General features: G+C 42.6%; 1 protein-coding gene across 1 annotated transcript in view; it reads left to right on the top strand.

The window, feature by feature from the left end:
* The first annotated feature begins 6,219 nt into the window (after window positions 1-6,219).
* The window catches only part of ANK3 (ankyrin 3), a 294,328-nt gene continuing 282,874 nt past the window's right edge, over window positions 6,220-17,673 (top strand). Inside the window, exon 1 of the mRNA XM_081104730.1 lies at window positions 6,220-7,439. Within this exon, the coding sequence (XP_080960856.1) occupies window positions 7,326-7,439 (114 nt within the window). The 5' untranslated portion in view covers window positions 6,220-7,325. The remainder of the gene's footprint in view (window positions 7,440-17,673) is intronic.

A 17,673-nucleotide genomic window follows, 5' to 3' on the forward strand; every position in this document is an offset into this window, starting at 1 on the left:
TTCTTAGGTGCTCCACCCCATCCCTCATTTACAGGGCTGGCAAGTGATCGCGGAGTAGGCCAGCAGTTTCCTCAATCTTCAAATCCTCTTTCCTCCATACCTTTGACTTTTAGTTGCCTCTTAAAACAAAGATTGTGAACGTGAACTTACTTTCCTTATAGCTGGATCAGAACACACCAGCAGGAGAATGCGTAAATCAGTGATTGCATTCTGACTGTGATCATATTTCAGTGTCACAGAGTGTGGTGCTCAGAGAGACTTTAGAAATCCTTTTACAGATGTGGAACCAGGGAACCAGGAAGGGTAAGGGACTTCCTGTAACAAAGTTGGAGGAAGACCCGTTTTCCCTTACTTGCTTGCATTATCTTTCCTTTGGGTCACATTAAGTATGACTGTTATATAAAAACATAGCCCTGGATGGGTAGCTCAGTTGGTTAGAGTGTCTTCCCAATGTGCAAAGGTTGTGAATTCAACCCCCGGTCAGGGCACATACAAGCATCAATCAATGAATGCATAAATAAGTGGAACAACAAATGGATGTTTCTCTTTTTCCCTTCCTCTCTCTGTAAAAATCAATAAATAAAATTAACTAAATATATAAATAAAGAACACATTTAGTGAAATATCAAATCTATAATATTTTATAGAATACTAGAGGGCTGGTGCGCAAAAATTTGTGCACTGCTGTGTTCCCCAGCCCGGCCTGTGCCCTCTCACAGTGCGGGAAGCCCCACAATCAATCTCCCCAGAGGTAGGTCTTGCCCACCCATCCGAGGCTCCTCAGTGGATTGCCCAAAAGAGGTAGGCTGGAGCCGGGGGTCCTGCCTCTGCGTGGAGTGTCAAGTCCCCGCTCATCCATGTGTGCCGAGTCACACATGCAGCCCCGCCCACCCATGCACGCCCGTTGCACACACAGCCTCCTGGTGATGGATTGTTACAGTGTGAAAGCATCACAGTGTGAGGGCATGATGACCATGTAGGCTTTTATTAGTATAGATGTGATGTTTGGTATGAAACGGGACTTATCTCCAGAAGATACATAGAAAATTTTATTTCACTACTTGGTGGACATACTCCATCAATCTTTTGGAAGAGTTGTATATCTATTGTTTATCGATCACATTGCTTGAGAACCTTTCACACTCACTGTCAGTCCCTGTAATCAATGTCTCGGTATAGAAGGCTATTTTGGGAGAATTACTACCCGAATAGAATGGAAAGCTCAACTCAATTGCCTGGTCATTATCTCTATTTACTTTTCTTGGAAAACCTAAAAATGGAAAGAAGCAGTGTCCATGAGCAGTTGTTCCCCATCTAGTCACTTTCTGTTGTCATACTGCTTTATGTTCTGCATAACGCTTGTTACTATCTGAAATTATCTTCTTGCCGTGTTGTTCATTTGTTTACTCCCCCCTGATTTCTACCCAGAAGGTTGGAAACTGCAGAAAGTGGGGCCTTGTCTGTCTTATTCACCATTGTATCACTGTGCCCGTCATGTGCCTGGGTGGTAAACGGAATTCCATATGACCTGTTCGGTGCTTGAGCAGTTGGCCAGGTGGACTAGGTTATAAGGGGTTGAACTGTGAAATTGTAAATTCTATGGATGGGGAAGAAAGACTCCATACCTGACCTGGAAACACTGAGTGAGTGCTTCATTCTCTTTCATATGCCCCCACCCCTGCTTCCATAGCACTTGTACGTGTGTTGTAATTGTTGATTTACTTCTCTCTCTGCCCCCTTGATTACTTGAGGGCAGGGACCAAGTCTCATGTCCCAGGTACTGAACATGGTGACCAGTGGAGTTGGCACAAGGTGCCTGAGAACATGCTTTCTTTTTGTGCTTCACCATTTCCAACAGGAAGCATAATGACTGGCTATGTGGCTTCCAATGCTTGTTTGTAGAATTATCTACCCTTAGGAAGATTATTTCTGGAAAGTTAGGCTTTCTATTTGTTAATATAAACTGTTTATATAGACTAGCATTGTCCTGTGGAAATATAATGTAAGCCACATGTATTTCAAATTTCTAGTAGCCACATTTAAAGTTTTTAAAAATGAAATTAATGTATTTTATTTAACTTCTTGTATCCACAATATTCTCATTTTAGCATGAGTCAGTATGTACAATAATTACTGAGATATTTTACATTGCATTTTTTCATAGTCCTAAAATCTAGTGTGTATTTTATATCTCATTTGGGATGCTAAATTATCATGGGAAATACCGGATCTGTATTTTATTTCACAAAATTTAATTTTTAAAAAATAGATTCACAAATCCAAATTGTTCCAAACACACTTTAATGTGTTTCTGTGTCTGTGTTTGACTTTAAAAATTTAAATGAAATTAACAACTCATGTCTGCAGCCACATGGTCACATTTCAGTGCCCAATACTAGCTCAGTATGGCCGGTGGCTACTGTGTTGACCTGCACAGATTATAAGCTCCTTTTTAAATAAATCTTTCTTCCACGTCTTCCTTTATTTCCAAACACCCACAGCCTTCTGTCACCTCACATCCCAGCATTTTGGATTCATGGGAGATTGTCTTCGAAGGCATCTGGTCCAGCTCCCTCCTTCTGTAGGATCAGGAGGAAGTGGCTTGTCCAGTACATTTCATCTGCCTACCACTTAGGTGCAGGCTTTGCTCCCAGCACTCTGCTTGGCATGTTGGGGTCAGACAGTGCAGGAGGTGCTTTGGGGGGTCTTCCCTGTGTGGTGAATGAGCCCCCTTCTTTCTGCCGGAGAACGTGGGCGTGATAGATCTCTGGGAAGCTCTCCCGTGTGCCTGTCCCCAGGCGCTCATGTGAGGTCACAGAAGCAGCTGGCAGCTGCGGCCACCTGGCTCTCCAGCGCTGAGGTCAGGCCGGTTAGTTGGACAGACAGTCTGCTCCAGGAATCGAGGACAGACCCTGTGCTACGCCAGCTGGAACCGAGGCCAGTGCCTACTTATCCAAAGGGGCCACCCTCCGAGGAACGTGGAAAGGACCACCAGTCCTTCAGTGTTTTCCAGTCACAGTCCCCCTCCCCTTCTTTAAGGACTCCACTTGTCTCATCTGAAGATGAAGAATAATACATGACTATAAATGAGAATTTCCCAAGTGTCTTTCTGTCCCTTGTAACCATTGGCGGGTTTACTGTGTGTTTCCTTTCTGTCCCCAACGTGTTCAGACGCTGCTCAGGTTCTCTCAGCGTCATCTTTATCTCGGATGCCAACGTTCATGAAATGACGATGGATCCATTTTTTCTTTGTGAAGGAAAAATATTGTGACTCTGCTATGGCGAGGCTGCTCTGCTTCTGGGAAAAGTGAAGTGGGTGCAGCATAAGATAGTTTCCGTTCCATCAAAACATGCGCTTTCCTCATTACCCGGAGCTGGGGGCGGGGGCAGAAAGCTGTGGCTTCCCTGGCAGACGGGAACCATTTCTCTTTTTCTGATCTTTTCTTCTGTGTATTCCCCATTTTCCACTTCCCTGCGTCACCATGTCGTATCGTTTTACCAAGTGACAGTATCATCTCCATAGACATCACCTGTGTTCTTTTTTGTGTGTCCGCTCAGCTCAACAATGTGGAGACACAATTTAAAACGGCAGCCAAGAGTAGTCAAGTTATTAATTGGCTCAAGTCAGAGTCAAAGTTTGATTTAAGATCCTGGCAAGGTGTGTGTTAAATCGAGGGGCAGCTTCTCCCTGGCTGTGGTCTCTACAGTTTGTAAAACATCCTAGTGAATTTTTTAGTTTTATTTCAGTGGAATGCTTAGTTATAATTTTTTGATTTCTGGATTAGAAAGTATTTACAGTGTAAACATTACTGTATAGATGGCAAACGGGAAAGTGAGTTTTATTTTTCTGTACTGGTTTTATGCTGTAATAATGCACAGACAGGAAATATTCTAGGTGAAACTTGTTGCTTCTGCTAAGAAATCAAGAATTATTTGGGACCAACTCATAAGGAAACATTTAACAAGAGGAGTCAGTGTTTGACTTCACTTCTGGTGACAAAGGCGAGCCCGGAGAAGACCAGGACTTGTCCTGTCTGCTGAGTGCTGGTTTTCAAATTGCGCTCACCCAGACTACCTTCTGGAGGAAGGGTCAGGGGGCCAGGAAGCTGGGGCTCTAGGGAACCACTGTTTCAATTCAGCCAAGCAGCTCAGCTGTTATATTTATCATAACTGCCTTTCCTATAGGACTTATCCAAGAAAAATGTCTGCAGCTAAATTATTTTGAAAGGATTGCTTCAGAATTATTGAACCTGGAACTTTAAAAAAACAACAACAACAAAAAAAAACAGAACAGATTGTTTTTCCTTAACTTTCAACAGCTTTGACACTCCATGCATAGCCATCGCCTTCCTGGGTAAGTCCTGCCCATTACACCCTCATGGCCAATGGCAGGGGTAGGACTAGGAGAGTCCCCTGTATAGGGGTGACCATTGGACCATTGAGCCTTGCTTCAGATGCTTGCTATAATGCCATTTCTGTCGCTCCTCCTCCTTGCTGTCAGAGACCTGCTGCTTGCTCAGCGACAGCTGGACAGTCATTTTTACTTTGAAGATTCACTCTAATTCTGTAATTTTCCAGGAGAGAATGGACTCCTGAGGCTTAAGTGGAAAAGTTTTCTAAATCTTCAAACAGTAAAGTGTTTAAAGGCTCTTTATATGGTTCAGTTTCAGCTATTATAAGGACTCGCTTACTAGAATTATTGGCAGAACTGTCAATTCAGTTTGGAAGGAAAAAATATTTGTGGCTCTCTTGTATAAATGTCTTTGTGTTGAGAATAAGTACGCAGGGAGCTTGAGAGTTACCTGTCAGGGCGCACACTGGGTAAGGAGAAAGGCACTACTAAGACCGTAGTAACATCACAATCTCAATCCTGGACTTAAAGGGCTGCCTACCTTGGCACGGTCATTCTTAGAAGTTCTTCTGGTTTCAACATGGAGGACAAATGCCCACGTTTTCTGTACGAAAGAAAATCTAAACAAGCTTAGATTAGATGATCAACCACTTACTGACATACTGCAAATCCAACAGAACAAAAAAAATTCCTATTATGACAGCTTAAAATTGGCGATGGATTCTCAACTTCTGAACATTCTGGGGAGGCAAAGAATTATTCTAGAGAGAAGTGTGTTGAAAAATACCTGTGGCCTGTTTTTCTAGTTTCCAGCTACGCTCTGGCTGGTAGAGGTCAATGGGAAAGTATAGCTGTGCCAGCCGCAGGTGGACAAGTTAACCTTGATCAGGCATACTTAGAAACATATTTTAAAGTCTCATTAGTGTCTATAAAGGAAGAAAAAAGGAGGTCCAGAGCCAGTGGGACACCAGCCAGGTTTTTAGCTGGCGATCCTCTTCAAGTTGCTGAGAAAAAGGAATGAAATCGGATGAATGTTCCGCAAAAGTACGGGATGATTTTACACAGGAAGAAAGCATACCAAAGTTTTGTTTTTTCTTTTCTCCATCCTGTTACTCTTAGAATTAAAAAATCCTGGTAGAAAAACTTATTTTTCTATGAAGATCCCAATATGGTTTGTTGCTTTCGGATCTGAGTTTCATTTAATTCCGCACCTTCATTTTCCTGTCCTTTCTGTCCGGCGATGGTTTCATGGGCAATGAGAACCTTTCTGGGACGCTTTCTTCCTGAAGAGAGTTTCTGGGGGGGAAGTAAGAACAGGAGCACCTGTGCACACAGTAGGTCCTCAGGAACTATTTGACCAGAGTGGTTTTCATGTGGGTCACAGTGAGGCCGCGAGGAGAGTGCAGTCCATTTGCAGTGGGACTGCAATGGCCATGGTCCTCATACCTTTCCCTTCCTTCCCCTCTCGCTGCCTGGCAGAGATTGTGAAGCCCCTTATGAGGGGAAGTGCCTTCCAAATCAGAAGTACAGTGTGTAGTTGCTTGCGGGAACTCACGCTTGGGGCTCTTTGTGAAGTCGGTGAACAGCAGCTCCAGAGAAGTCCCCACACCCCCTTTGGACCTTTTGCTCTAGCCTCACACCCTGCATCCGTCATCCCCGCAGAGTCAAATGCACTGATTCCCAAAGTTCTGGACTTTGGGTATTGGAAGCACACATAGTTTTCAACAAAATCATCATCTTTTTTTTTTTTTTATTCTGCTCATTTTCTCAGTGAATGTAGGGCTTCTTATCGGGACCCAAATATAGGTCCAGTCTGATATTTCAGTCATTTCTCGCTAAAGCCATGTGAATACTGTGTGTGTGTGTGTGTGTGAGAATAGCCCTGACTTATTACATTTCTTCCAGTGCGTGCAGCCTAGCGGAAGATACCCCAGCAGGCCTTGTGCATTGCTGCTGCTTCACTTCACATCATGAATATTCAGAGGCTGCAGTCATTGAGGACTCAGGTGGCAAAAATAGTAAGGTGATTGAAGCAAACCCCAACATGAAAGCCAATCTGCATTTCAGCGGCTCAGAAACCCTGATTACAGCCCAGGTCCCCCGTCCTCTGACCCTCGGAGCGCATGCGAGGCGAGTCCTGGGGAGCTGCTCTGAATCAGGCATCTGTTCCATACACCAACATGCGCACGTCTCCCTGTGTGATGTGTTGTAATCAGCATGTTGTTTTTAAAAAGACAACAGGCCCTTCTGTAGTCCTCTCCCTCAAAATGCATGTAGGCTCATAGTTCAGCATAAAGGATGCACTGTGGAGACCAGCAATGCATGCATTGTTTTCCCCACAATGCAGTCGGGATCCCCACCGCCAAATTTCGTGTATTTTGTGAAATCTCATTTCAGATATTTTGTCACCATCAGCAGTTAAACTGAAGTAGGAACCGCTCCATTCTGCTACGGGTTAAATTATGCTCTGTGCAGATCTAGTGGTGAGGCTTAAATTGCAGCCCTGTCTTTTTCTCGCAGGATTCTAAAATAGGTTTTCAGAATCAGTGCTGGGTTGTTGCTCCTGCATGAGGGGTGACTCTTGATTTTTTCCCTCCGGAGAAGCATCCTTTGCAGCGTTCCCCCTTCCGAGGAATCACTTAGACACTTCCAGCTGGTGGCAGGGGACACAGCCATAATACAGCTTCCTCTGTCCCAGCTGTCTCTCCACTCCGGCCCATGCATTACAATGGCTGCACCCTCGTGGGAAGGTTCAGGTAGAGGAAGGTGTAGGATGAAGCCTGGAAACCGTCCTCTGGGTTTTTAAAAGCTTCAGCGTCCACAGCATCTTGGCATTTTGGAAGTCTTCCTGCTTCTAGTGAGAGGTTTCTCTCCCGTGATGGGAAGGCTGCTGCGAGCCTGATCGGAGGTGCCTGAGGATATCACCTTTTACCGGGAAGCCCTGCCTGCCTGAGAGGATCCCTTTCAATGCATTATGGCTCATGCGGCCTCACAGTTAAAGAAAAACAGGGATTTAGAAATCAATGCCGAGGAAGAGACCGAGAAAAAAAGGAAACACCGCAAACGGTCCCGGGATCGGAAGAAAAAGGTAGCTATGTGCGCCAGGGCACACATCTTGCCTGGCCTCTTTTCTCTTTTCATCTCTTCCCCGCAAATGTGAGCAGCAGGAAGGGCTCTTTCTGCATGCTGTGTGGAGTGGGAACTGGGTGTGTAAATTGGGAACAGATGATACAGTCCTATGGCCGACGGATGGGCAAGGCGAGGGGAGAGCCTGTCCCGCGTGGGGTGATTGCAGTGCTGATGCGGAAGGAAGGGGTGCTTTCACTCTGCACAGGCACCGGCATGTTTCCATGACACAGAAAGGTGTGCACGGGAGTTCAAAGTACTTTCTTTGCAGCCCAGCCAAGGTTGCATGGACTGCGGGGACTTGGGCTTGAGGGAGAGGCCAGGCAGCCAGGCTTTGGCTTCTGAGAGGTCTGTCCTCGGAAAGGGAGCTTTTGTGCTAGAACTGTGTCACATGTGTGTGGCTCAGGCAGATCTGTACCCTGAAGGAGGTAGCAGAAACAGTCATTTCCTGCTTTGCGTTTTTTCTCCCCCCCCCCTTTTCTCCCCTTCTGCCTCTTATTGCGATGGGGTGCTTTTCGTCAGGTTGTACAATGAGAAGAAGGTGCTAGAAATAACTTTCTTTTGTTAAATACAGCTAAAACCACAGGGGCTTGTTTTTTCTCTGCCGGGTGAGAGTGATGAACTTGAATGTAGGGATTCCCATGACTTGGCAGGGGCTGGCACCCTTCAACACTGATTGCTTTCAGTCATAGCCTGGGCATTGATCATCGCCTACCGATATTCTCAGGCAGGGCAAAAAATAGGAATCTTCTAGGTCAGTGGTGTTTGATTACTGAGTGTTGGGTAGCTGTGCCCTTAAATATGACTCCTAGGTACCGGCCCGGGAGAGAGGCCCCAAAGCAATTTTCTTCCATGGCAATGAATAAAAATTGATGAAAACTCTGTGGTCTGAATACAGAAGCCGGGTCATAAACCATTTTTATGTCTCTTTGTGAGAATTCCCGAGGGAAAGATAATCTTCATTTGCTCCGAGCAGTGGTGCATGTGCTTCCTAAATGACATGCAGATTTCACCCGCCCCATGAGCCTCTCCTTGGAGGCAGCCGTGAATATTGTTGGTGCCCTTGCCATTTTCTTTAGAGTTGGGATCTATAGAAGTCACCTCTGCCTTTTGTTACATGGCGGACTTCACGAGACTGAGTTTGGAGGGCTGCCGTTGCTTTGCCGCAAGGTGATGAATTTAGGTAGTTCCCACTTCCGTATTCTTGTCAATAAACTTCTTAAACCTATTTCACAGAAGTTCAAACTTAGGTTAGGAAATTCTGTGCCGGCATATTTCAAAGCCTCATACAGTGGGGTCTGTTAGGAAATTGCCATATTTTACTAGGTTCTGGCCTAATTGTATTGCCTTAGGTTTGTCTGTGGGTAGGTCACTATTGATTTCCACCCTCCACACACCTCTGCCCACCCTCATCATGATAAACTGGCTTCTGAGAAACATGAGGAAAGGCACACCTATGTGTATAAGGACATGGTGTCGTCATTGCCTCTGTAAGTCGTTAGCTGAGCCAGGTGATGCACAGCAGTTCCCCCAGCCGCAGCGGAGGCCTGCTGCCCCGGTGCCTGGGCCCCTGGAAGCCAATAGGACAGGAGTGAGGCAAACGGAGTTTCTGGACTCAACTGAGCTGAAGCAAATGCTTTGTGGACCAAAATGCTTTGTTAGGAGTACAACAGAGTCTGCCTGATGTCAATCTCTTAGCAACCAGAAGGGAACATGGGGGAATATCAATATCGCTATTGTCAGTGTGCAAGCAGATTTCAGTGTTTTGTTTTCAGGACACTCAGAGTAGATCCAAAAAGTGGATCAATCCCCATTGCTGTTGTACTTGTTAATTCTTAACACAGTATAAAGTGGATATTCCCTATCAAAGCTACATGTATTAGGGGAGATTTAATAGTCATAGTCAAATGAGCTATGGATATTTCATGGACTCCTTTTTATGTACAAAGTTAAGGTAGGATTAGTCGGAGGATACAAGTATCTTCCCTAGATTCCTTTCAGCGGTATAGCATTTATAACTCTTATTCCCTACAAAGTGAACTGTTTTGATGTGGCATTTCTTTTTCCTACCTTTTTCTAGGATCATAATTAAGGCGTGTGGGTTACTTCGCTCCATATTGTAGGCCCCATGTCAATTGCAAAAGGTGATTTTAAATATTCTGTGGGTTATTATGGGAATAGATACTCTTGCTCATATGCAGAAATATCTTCTATGATCTTTGAATTACATAAAAGTAATAGTGAATATTCTCATAAAGTCACAAAATGGAAAAGTTTAGGAAAAACTTATAGACCATCTAATTTCTAAAAGAAGACATTTGGTTCATGGTGTCCCTGCAATTCAGGTTTGAGTAAGCCCCAGATGAATCTTTTTTATAGCTCCATGACACAGCATCATACAGTATGGGATATTACCAAGGATTATAACCAAACTATAACATTTAGCCTAGAATTCACATTTCAGAAGTTTTTTTAAAAATCCAGTAAGTTATACATTTGGTCTATTATGAATATTGATAACCATGAATAAGTTATTATCAGTGAAAAAAATAGGAAACGTCTAGGAATTTATAATTAGTTGAATTTTAATAATGATGTGTTTTATTCTTGGCACCACATTAATGTCAAGGAAAGGAAATCTGCCCTAGCCAGTATGGATCAGTGGGTAGAGCATCGACCCCACAGACTGAAGGGTCCCAGGTTCAATTCCGGTCAAGGGCATATACCTCGGTTGCAGGCTCAATTTCCCACCCTGGTTGGGGCAAGTATGGGAGGCTCTCACATTAATTTCTCTCTCTCTCTCTCTCTCTCTCTCTCTCTCTCCCCCCCCCCCACGCTCTCTCTTTTTTTAAAAAAAGAGATATCTTCTGGTGATGATTAAAAACAAACAAAAAAGGAAATCTTCCTATTGGTTAAAAAAGAAACACATCTAAGTAGATGAACCCTTAATCTTTTTATTACCAAATTATCTAGCTTAAAGCAAAAAAAAAAAAAAAAGTTACAATGAGTATCTAGCTTAAAAGTTTCTTAACTGCTGCATTTACAAATCTCTTGCCCACACCTTCCTATTGCTCTTCCTGTTCCTGATATATTTTCCCCTTTTAGTCTCCTTTCCTGGTGGGCTACTTAGGTTGGCAGCAAGGGGAGGCGTGCCAAAGGTAGGCAGATGCCTTTGGGTGTGTTAATATCGGATCCAGGCTCTCACTAAGCAGCTTGTAGAGAGTAATTCTTTGTATCTCCTGCACCCAGCAGGGTCCCAGCTAACAGGTGTTGGGCAGTAGATGGCCCAGCTACCATGAGCCCATGAGCATTAGAAGTCATGAACGCTCTTCAGCCCCTGCCCTTCCCTTGTTGCCACTGGCTTCTGGTGCCACTTACCTACGTGTTTTGCCCTCTTTATAGAAACTAAAATGTTTCAGTAGTGAGAAGTTTTAGGAGAATCGACCTTCATTTATTCAATAAATGTTTTTATTATGTATGCATGTGTGCTTATAGGATGTCCTGTCAATAAAACAACAGCAAACAAAAAAGAAAACCTTTGAGGTGACCTAAGGAAATTTATACTAAAAAAGGAAGCATTTATGGAGTCCCCCTTTCTATATACATGACTGACACAGGGATATACTGAGATAAAATGGCAATTCTACGATTGGTGTCGAACTCATACAGCTATTCTGTGACAGAGCAGGAATGAATATTCATTGCTCCACTTTTTCTACAAACATTTATTGAATGTCTTCTGTGGATCAGGCATCACATTAATTGTTGAAGACAAAGCTGAACAAGGCATGGTTATAACAGTACATTAGTACCTGCAGAAGGAGAAAAAAGATAAGTGCACTATTTAGCTCCCTACACAGAGTATGAAGAGGGAGCCACAGGAACCCACAGAAAGAATTCAACTCAGATGGGTTCAGAGGAGGTTTTTAGTGAAGCTGAGTCTCAGAGGGAGAGTGGACGAGATAGACAAGCAGGACAGGAATCCCGTTTCTAACTGATGGAAGTAGAGGGAACATTGGTGTGAGGAAAGCAGACATTGTTTTTGGAATACCTAGAACAGAGGGGACTTAAGTGTACGGCAGGAAAAAGGGCTGAAAAATAGTCAGGGGCCAGGTGATTTTACAGGGTTGGGATTATCCTGCTTAAATGAGGGAGGGGCAGAAACTGATTCATGGGGGAGGTAGGACTAGGAGATTGAATAGCTTAATGGTTTAGATTAGAAGCATCACTCAAGCATCAGTGTTGAAGGCAGCATTTAGGAGAGCAGTCAGGAAGGAGTGATGGTGATACAGGCTCAGAAATACTGAGAGCGCCGGAACCCAGCAAAGACTGCCAGTGGTGAGAGGGTGTCGCACACAAGAGATATTTAGGGGAAGATGCAATAGAACTTGGCAATGGCTGTGTGTAGGATGTGAGAGGGAGTGATCAGATTCTAGGGTAACTGCCAAATTCCTGGCTTGAAGTGGAAGATGGAGAATTAAGTTTCCTGGATTGGTGTCTGTTCTCCCAGGACATTTATTGACCACTCAGAATGTACCAGGAAAGTATTTTTATTATCCCCAGGTTACAGATGAGGGAACTGAGGCATAAGCACTTAAGCTCTTCCTTCAAAGTTTCTACAGTAATCGGTGGTGGAGCTGAGATTCCAATTTGAATAGCCTCTCTGGCTTGTGGTCTTAACTATGATACTATACAGTGTATGTAGTTAATGTTTTACCTTAAGAATTTATTTTATTTTGAAAAATGAAATAAAAAATGACCAACACTAGAACTTCAGATCCTCAGAGACATGTTGCTATAACAACCGCACAGCAGCATCACGTGCTTGCTGTCAGCCAGCAGTGTGCAGAGTGATGCCCATGGATTACCCTATTTTTTTCTCACATTTTTTCTATGAGGCAGGTGTTATTCTCATCCCCATTTTTCACAGCTAAAACCAAGACTTAAAGAGCATGAATAACTTTTCTGAGGTCATACACCCAGTAAGTAGTGGACCGAGACTTAACCTTGGGTCACTGGACTTTGGAATCTGTATTTAACGACCGGGTTTATTGTAATGCAACTCGAGCAGTTTCTTTCAGGATAAAAGCATTTTAAGTATTTTAGAATAGATTTCAGGAGATAAAAACTACTGAGTATTATCTCTTAATAGAGAGTCTTGGTGCTTCCTGCCTCCTGCCATGGTACAGGCTTTCCCCAGGCCTACTTACCTAGGTACCTTGGCATCTGTGATGTAAGATGCCAGGCAGGGTGAGGTTTTATACTGAGCAGCTGGGCTTTTGAGGGGGAGATGATTGTGTGTATCCATATGAGATGAAGGGAACCTCCTGTTTCCTGCTCTGCCAAGCACATAGAGAAAGCAGGCTCCCCAGAGAACTGGAGTCTATCAGCATATTTGATATTCTACACTGTAATTATGTGTTTACATGTATGCCTCACCCAACAGACTATGAGCTCCTTGAGGGGGAGGTGGTATTATAATCACCTACTACCACCTACTAGGGCTTACAGAATAGGTAGATGGGTGAAAAGTAGGTGGTAGAAGAGAGTGGGAAGAAGGGAGGGGGGATGGATGGATGGATGGATGGATGGATGGACGGACGGATGGATGGGAGAGGCAATATATTGTAATGATTAAGAATGTAGACTATAGAGTGAGATTGTCTACATTCAGGTGCTGGCACTGTCATTTCACAGGTGTAACCTTGGGGAAGTTATTTAAACCTCTTGGTGCCTCATTCTTTTCACCTGCAAAGTGAATATAATAGTATGTAGTTAGTCATAGTGTTGTAATGGTATTTCAGTGAATTAATATTAGGACAGTGCTTGGCACAAAGTAAGAGCCATACAGTGGTAGTTGTTGCTGTTGTTTTTGATGTTCATAATGAACAGGCAAATAAACAGAAAAATGAGTGGACTATTTCCAACCTCAGCCTTCAGGAATTGTGCCAACAAGTCACTGAAGCCAGGCTGGTAAGTGCCCTTGGAGTATATCCGACTGCTGCCCTGTCTCCACTCTCCACCGTTTGGAAGAGGATGGATGCAAGGAGGCTTAGTTCACCCATAGGAATGGCTGTAAACCTTCATCCTTTGACATTCGATGATATTTAGATATAGGGAAGCAATTAAACAAAACTGGTCAGCTGATTGGTTCTCTGTGTTGTCTATTATCACAGTACATTTTTCTCAATAAAGTTATGTGTTCATTTTTTAAAAACTTAACACTTTCTTGCTCTTGATCAATTACCATTATAACCAGTGCAAGTTCTTTTTTTTTCTTTATTGATAAGGTATTACATATGTGTCTTTATCCCCCTAGTTCCCCCCCCCCCCACCTCGCTTGTGCCCGCACTCTCCCTAGTGTCTGTGTTCATTGGTTATGCTTATATACATGCATACAAGTCCTTTGGTTGATCTCTCCCCTTTTCCCCCCACCCTCCCCTGCCTTCCCTCAAAGAACAGGGTGCAAGATCTTGTTAAGTATAAGTTATACATTTATTAATATCTGAATATGTTATTCTAAAATGTTCTGTTAGTTTTGTCACTGACATTCTATAGCTACTAAACTGTTTGTTCATTACTCTTCAGGCCCATGGTCTTTTCTGTCTCTTTAATTTTCCTCCGGAAATATGATATTGTGTGGGTATGTGTAACTGTGTGTTTTATTGAATGTCAATACGGAAAAAAGTTATCTTCTTTTTCTTTAAGCATAGCTACGAAAAGCTTTGGAAGTGCTTTATTTTCTTTCTAGTTATATTATTAGAAAAGTTTAGCTTACTCATTTCATTTTACCTGCATTTGTTCATTTAATAAAAGTGTGTTGTGCATCCTCATTGTACCTGTAACTGTTCTGGGACTGGTAGTATAAGAATGGGACCTGTAGGTCTATCTACCAGCCCTATTTCGGATTCTGGTTATACCACTCTACATAGCTAGAAGGACAGGAGTTAAAAATGAATATATTTTTGGTGGACCTCCTTTTTGCCTTTTGTATTTCTCATATTTGAATTTATGTGAACACTATGCCATTGTGTTATCCACATGTACAGAGGCATTTGCCTATAAGTTTAAGTTTGTTATGTAACTCGCCTCAGTCACGTAAGTGGTTGGGCTTGGAACCAAGATCTCTGCAGTTCGAAGTCCCTTGCTTGGAGTGTCATGAATTGGAATGGTTCATCATTGTCAAATATGGCAGCAGCTTATAAAATGTATAGATTTCAATTTAGATTTAGCTGTTTCCAGTGAGTTAATTTCTCAGTCATAGGTGACCTCCTACTAATTAAGATCATGCCATCAGTTCTGTTTGAATTTAGATAAAGCCCATTGAAGTGGGTAGAATAGAGACTAACCTTTATATCTGCCAGGTCTCTAGCTTGCCTGTGGCAGAACAAAGGCCAGCTGGTACCAGCACCAGGTGAGAAGGATATGTGGACTGCATAGAAAAGAACAGGGATGAGAACTTGGCCAGGGAGGTTGGAAGGAAGAAAGTCCAAGACTTTCCAGCAACTAAAAGCCAGTGACTGAAACATTTATAATCTACCTGTAGGTACCCCGAAAAACCTTGTAACGTCAACAGTATGAGCTGTATTAGTTTATCCTCATGAAATACAGTTTTCTAAGAAGTCTATACAGTTGAAGGGGGTATAAAAACATGGTAAATTTTGCTTAGCAGAGAGTTAAAAACATTAATAAAACAGGCACAAAATAAGGAGAAAGTGTGGAAAAAGAGCTAAATAGAGCGGGTCCTCAAATGACATTGTTTTGTTATAACATTGATGGGATGCTGTAGGAACTTCATTCTTGTTCATAGTAAAATTGGTTTCCTTACTAGTAGATCATTTTCCACTTAGTCTTAGGGCCTGTCGATGATGTTAAGTGAGGACTTACTGTACTACAGTCATGGTGATGGAAAGGATGGGCCTTGGGCCTCCTAGTAGATGGGAGTTCATATCCCAGCTGTGACTTATTAGCATTGAGCCTCTGTTTCCACGTTGGTCAAATAGGAATATTAATCCGTTACTTGCATGCACAGTGTAAGGAGTAGAAATACGATGAAGGCATAAAGGGAGTACTTAACAAGGCCTTCTAGCTTCCCTCCCTTACAGTATGGGCTCTCAGGTATAATCAAGTGACTAAATAATAAGGAGGCTAAGGAACTGATAAAACAGAATGCTTTTAAGAACTTTTACACCTAGTAAGCACTCAGAAAATTATTTGATGGAACTTCACTAATGGACTGGCATCCTTAAACAGCCCTTTTCATCCTGCAGTTCAGCTCTTTGCAGACTTTTCCACAGTCCTTGGGGATTAAATCTGACATTTTGAGAAATACTTCTGAAGACTCATATGTTAAATACATTTTCCATTCATTAACACTATTAATAATTAGCTTCTCTGAGTAGTTAAATGATAGCCTAGGTAGACATTGGGGAAAATTTAAGAACCATGTGTACATATAGAAGAAGTAAAAAATCATCTTTTTAACAAACTATTTGCAGATTTGGACATAAACATTGAAATACTTATGGGGGGGAAGTACCTACTTGGGCAGAATGAAATAACCTCCACTGCATAGGTTTTATATTATTACTGTTGAAAAAAGTTATCTGTACAATATGTCTACAAGATACATACATATATATTATTACCAAACCAATTTCTCACCTTTTCTGGGTAGCATGACCACTAACGAGGTGGTATTTTTACAGTTTCAGGATAGTTGACGACTGAGGGAAGAGAGGATAATTGACCAGTGTAGAGTTATCACCTTTTATACGTGGTTTCAGAACCCAAGTGGCCTGTTGACGGCCTTCTTTTACCAGCACATTCCCTTCTCCCCACCTCCTCAGACTGCCACTGTGAAGGCCTCTACAATTTTCAGTCAGACACAGCAAGTTACTCTGCCCTGGCCCAAATTGGTCCCGTTCAATAACTGCCCCTTAGAGTTATCAGTGTTTAAACATCCCCATTTACCCAAACCAAATAGAAAAACTGAACCTCAAACCTGATCATCTCTTCTTTGACATTTTTATTATAGACTCTGATTTTTTCACCTTTTAAAGAAGGATAGTACAATGAGATAACCAATAGCAAAAGTTTATGGAGAATTTACCCCTTCTTTGTGGAGCTAAAATCCATTGAGAGACTCCAGTGGGCCAGGCACTCTACTGAATGCCTTAAGTAGATTGTTGTATTGAATCTTCATGCATGGGTGGTATTATCCCAATTCTCTATTAGGCAAATTATACTCTGAATGTTTCAGCAAGCCCACCGCTGCACAATGAGCATAAGTGTAAAGCTGGAATTCAAACCCAGGTCGTTCTGATTTCCAGCCCTGTGGTTACTCTACAACTCTCACCCTCACTCCTCATTCCCTACCAGACCCAGATCATTCCAGGTCACCACTGAGAGCATGGAATACAGGGCTCCATGAGATGAATCTTTCCTGGGCCATGGAATGCCATGCTGGGGTTTTCTGCCCCTAGAAAATTCCTAAAAGGATCCTTGTGATTCTCTCTTCCCTCCAAAAGAAAGTACACAATGGGGCTTGGAAGAAGGTAGAAGGATGATAATGCTGGATGTAATAAATGAATTTCAAGGCACTTTCACAACACATATTTTCTTGAAATGCATTCTACCTTAACAGAAACATGAACAAAATTAATTCTCCAAATGTTTTATTTTTTTATAAGTAGTGATATCATTTTGTGTTGGCTGATTTCTTGGTTTTTGAAATGAGTATATTCCCACATGTTTGCTGATGCCTTCCATTTCATGCTGATTTTATGAGAAAGAAGCTGTGGAAGAAGCTGGTTTTATTAACTAACTTACTAAGGGCCTCAAAACAGACTAATTTTCAGATCCTAGATTAGAAGTTAAAATACAATTTGTGGAGTAGTAAGAAATTAATACCAACTTCAAAAAGCTTATTCAGCTGATAACATAGACAAAATGTTAAAATTCCTTTTTTTGTTGTTTTTATTAATTTATTGGGGTGACTATTGGATGAAATTGTATAGGTTTCAGGTACACAATTCCACAACACATCATCTGTACTCAGGATTGTATGTTCACCCCCCACCCCCGCCAAGTCACATCTCCGACCATCACCACTTATACCCCATACACTCTCCTCCAACTCCCCGACCCCGACCATTGCCATCCTGTTGTCCATGTCCAGGAGTTTTTCTCTTTTT

Source organism: Myotis nattereri (assembly GCF_964212035.1).
Source record: "Myotis nattereri genome assembly, chromosome: 13".
In the NCBI taxonomy this organism is placed as follows: domain Eukaryota; kingdom Metazoa; phylum Chordata; class Mammalia; order Chiroptera; family Vespertilionidae; genus Myotis; species Myotis nattereri.